Source organism: Austrofundulus limnaeus, unplaced genomic scaffold, assembly GCF_001266775.1.
Source record: "Austrofundulus limnaeus strain Quisiro unplaced genomic scaffold, Austrofundulus_limnaeus-1.0 Scaffold1791, whole genome shotgun sequence".
Taxonomy (NCBI): Eukaryota; Metazoa; Chordata; class Actinopteri; order Cyprinodontiformes; family Rivulidae; genus Austrofundulus; species Austrofundulus limnaeus.
Genome location: NW_013954193.1, coordinates 8,432 through 10,967, shown reverse-complemented (window position 1 = coordinate 10,967; position 2,536 = coordinate 8,432). Strand labels below are relative to the sequence as shown.

Genomic DNA, 2,536 nt, shown 5'->3' with positions numbered 1-2,536 from the left:
ATTTATATGTACAGTATGTACTGTGTATGTACAGTATCACCTGCAGTAGTTCAGTCTTTGTGCTGTGGTTCTTGGTTTGAGCCTAAAGGGTTAACTAGCAGACACTGGTGGTTAAAGCTGTAAGCTGATGGTCTCCAGGCTTCAGACGGTGGGCTTGGGGTGACGGTGTTGTGCCCCTGGTGTCCCTGCAGATCGTGGAGGAGCACCAGAGTGTGGAGCAGTCCCGTCGGGCCCAGGCAGAGCCCATCAGTCTGGACAGCTGCCTGAAGGCCTTCACCAGCGAGGAGGAGCTGGGTGAGGACGAGCTCTACTACTGCTCCAAGTGCAAGACCCACCGGCTGGCCACCAAGAAGCTGGACCTGTGGAGGCTGCCCCCCATCCTGGTCAGTGTCTTCCGCCCTGCAGCTCGGTGTCTGTCTCTTCACAACATAAACCACGTTTTCCTCYTCAGATTGTTCACCTGAAGCGGTTCCAGTTTGTCAACGGTCGCTGGATCAAGTCCCAGAAGATTGTCAAGTTCCCACGGGAGAACTTTGACCCCAGCGCCTTCCTGGCCCCCAGAGACTGGGAGCAGCACTCCCTGCACTCCCGGAGTGAGAGTGAAGACCTGCTGAGGGTCGGAGAGGACAACCTGTCCTCCATCTCTGCTCCGGCTGGTTTCTGCAACCTGCCAAAAGGTGTCTGTTAGCAAAATATCTTGTCATGTCGTGTCAAATTTGTTTATATAGCACATTAAAAGCAAGTATAAAACTGCACCAAAGTGCTGCACAAAGAGAACAACAATAATAAAAACAGAGTATCAAACACTACTTCATTAAAAGCCAAAGAATACAAATGAGTTTTAAGAAGTGATTTAAAATGATCCAGGCTGTGGGCAGATCTAATCTGGACAGGTAAGTTGTTCCATAAAATAGGAGCGGCAGCAGAAAAAGCCTGATCTCCTTTCCTCTTAAGTCAAGTCCGAGGAACTGTCAGTAATAACTGGTTATTTGATCGCTGGGTTCTGGGCACGAAAAGACCCTGAAAATAAGGGAGGGCTAGCCCATTTAAAGCTTTGCAAGTTAATAAAAGAATCTTAAAGTCTGTTCGATAAGGAACAGGCAGCCAATGTAAAGATGCCAGGATAGGCCTTATATGGTCATGCTTCCTGGTTCCTATAAGGAGCCGTGCTGCTGCGTTCTGGATCATCTGAAGTCGTTGCATCTGTGATTTATCCATGCCTTTATATAATGAATTACAGTAATCCAAACGAGATGTAACAAAGGCATGGACACGTCCTTCAAAGTCCTTAAAACRGAAATAAGATTTAACTTGCTAAAATCTGCAAGTGATAAAAACCAGATTTAACAGCAGAACTAACTTTTTTAACTAATTTTAAAGAGGTATCAAAAGTGAAACCAAGATTTCTAGCAGAGGTCTGACAGAACCGAGCTAAAGCACCAAGAATCTGATCTAAATTTGTAGTCTGAAATTTTTGACCAGATAATATAACTTGAGTTTTACTTAGATTGAGGTGAAGAAAGTTCTGTTCCATCCAAGATTTAACTTCAGCCAAACAGTCTGTCACTCGTACCATTTTGTAGCTTATGGGGCAAATAAATCTGGACGTCATCCGCAAAGCAGTGAAAGGAAATATTAAATTTATGAAAAATCTGACCAAGAGGCAATAAATATAAGATGAATAAAATAGGACCTAAGATTGAGCCTTGGGGAACGCCGTGCTTTAAAGGTTTAGCCCCAGAACAGCGAACACAGATGGACTTCCACTGTGTCTCCACCTGCAGCTCTTAGTTCTGTAGTGATACTGGCTTTAACCGTGCTCCATCCCACAGCCTCGCCCGCCTCCAGCCGCAGATCAGCTCCCTCTCTCAGCCGGAGCAGCAGCCCCTCCAGCAGCCCRAGGACGGGGGGCCGCAGGCCCGGACGCTTACGTCTGCCACAGCTCGGGAGCAAACACCGCCTGTCCAACAGCAAGGAGAGCCTGGATGGAGCTGCTAATCCTGAGTCCGAGTCCAGAGAAGGTGGACCACCTGCAGACGCAGAGGCGGGGGGCTCGTCCGGAGGTCTCTCCTGGTCGGAGCAGATGGCGTCGGAGTCGTCGTGCGTCACCGAGGCGTCCAGCAGCCACTGTGACGTGGTCCTGATGAACGGGGACAGCAACGGGACGAGCTCCGACTGCAGCATGGAGAGCAGCGTGGACCTGGTCAGCTCTCTGCCTCAGCGCAGGGACAACATGGCTCTGGATGCCATCTACAACCTCTATGCAATCTCTGTGAGTACCACAGTACACGTTGTGTTACTCTACTTCAGCTGCAGGTTGGACCCTACAGTTAGGAGATGCAGAATGTTTTTACTGTGACACGCTAACAATCTGTAAACAACACCAGAGATTCACACTAGCCTTGTTTCCATTGACCATGAAAATGCACAAATCAGAATTTTGAAAATAAATTCACTCAATGGAAACACGTCAAGTTCGAAAAAAAAAATGACGTTTTTCGACAGAATGTTTTTGCGCTAGGATGAGGTGGTTTTT

At 47.8% G+C, this 2,536-nt stretch overlaps 1 protein-coding gene across 1 annotated transcript in view; it reads left to right on the top strand.

Annotated features, from left to right (window-relative positions):
- The window catches only part of LOC106536368 (ubiquitin carboxyl-terminal hydrolase 32), a gene marked incomplete at both ends in the record, with an annotated part of 57,582 nt that extends 55,310 nt beyond the window's left edge, over positions 1 to 2,272 (top strand). The window contains 3 exon segments of the mRNA XM_014033627.1: positions 192 to 383; positions 452 to 677; positions 1,833 to 2,272. Of these exon segments, the coding sequence (XP_013889081.1) occupies positions 192 to 383; positions 452 to 677; positions 1,833 to 2,272 (858 nt within the window).
- Positions 2,273 to 2,536: the final 264 nt, after the last annotated feature.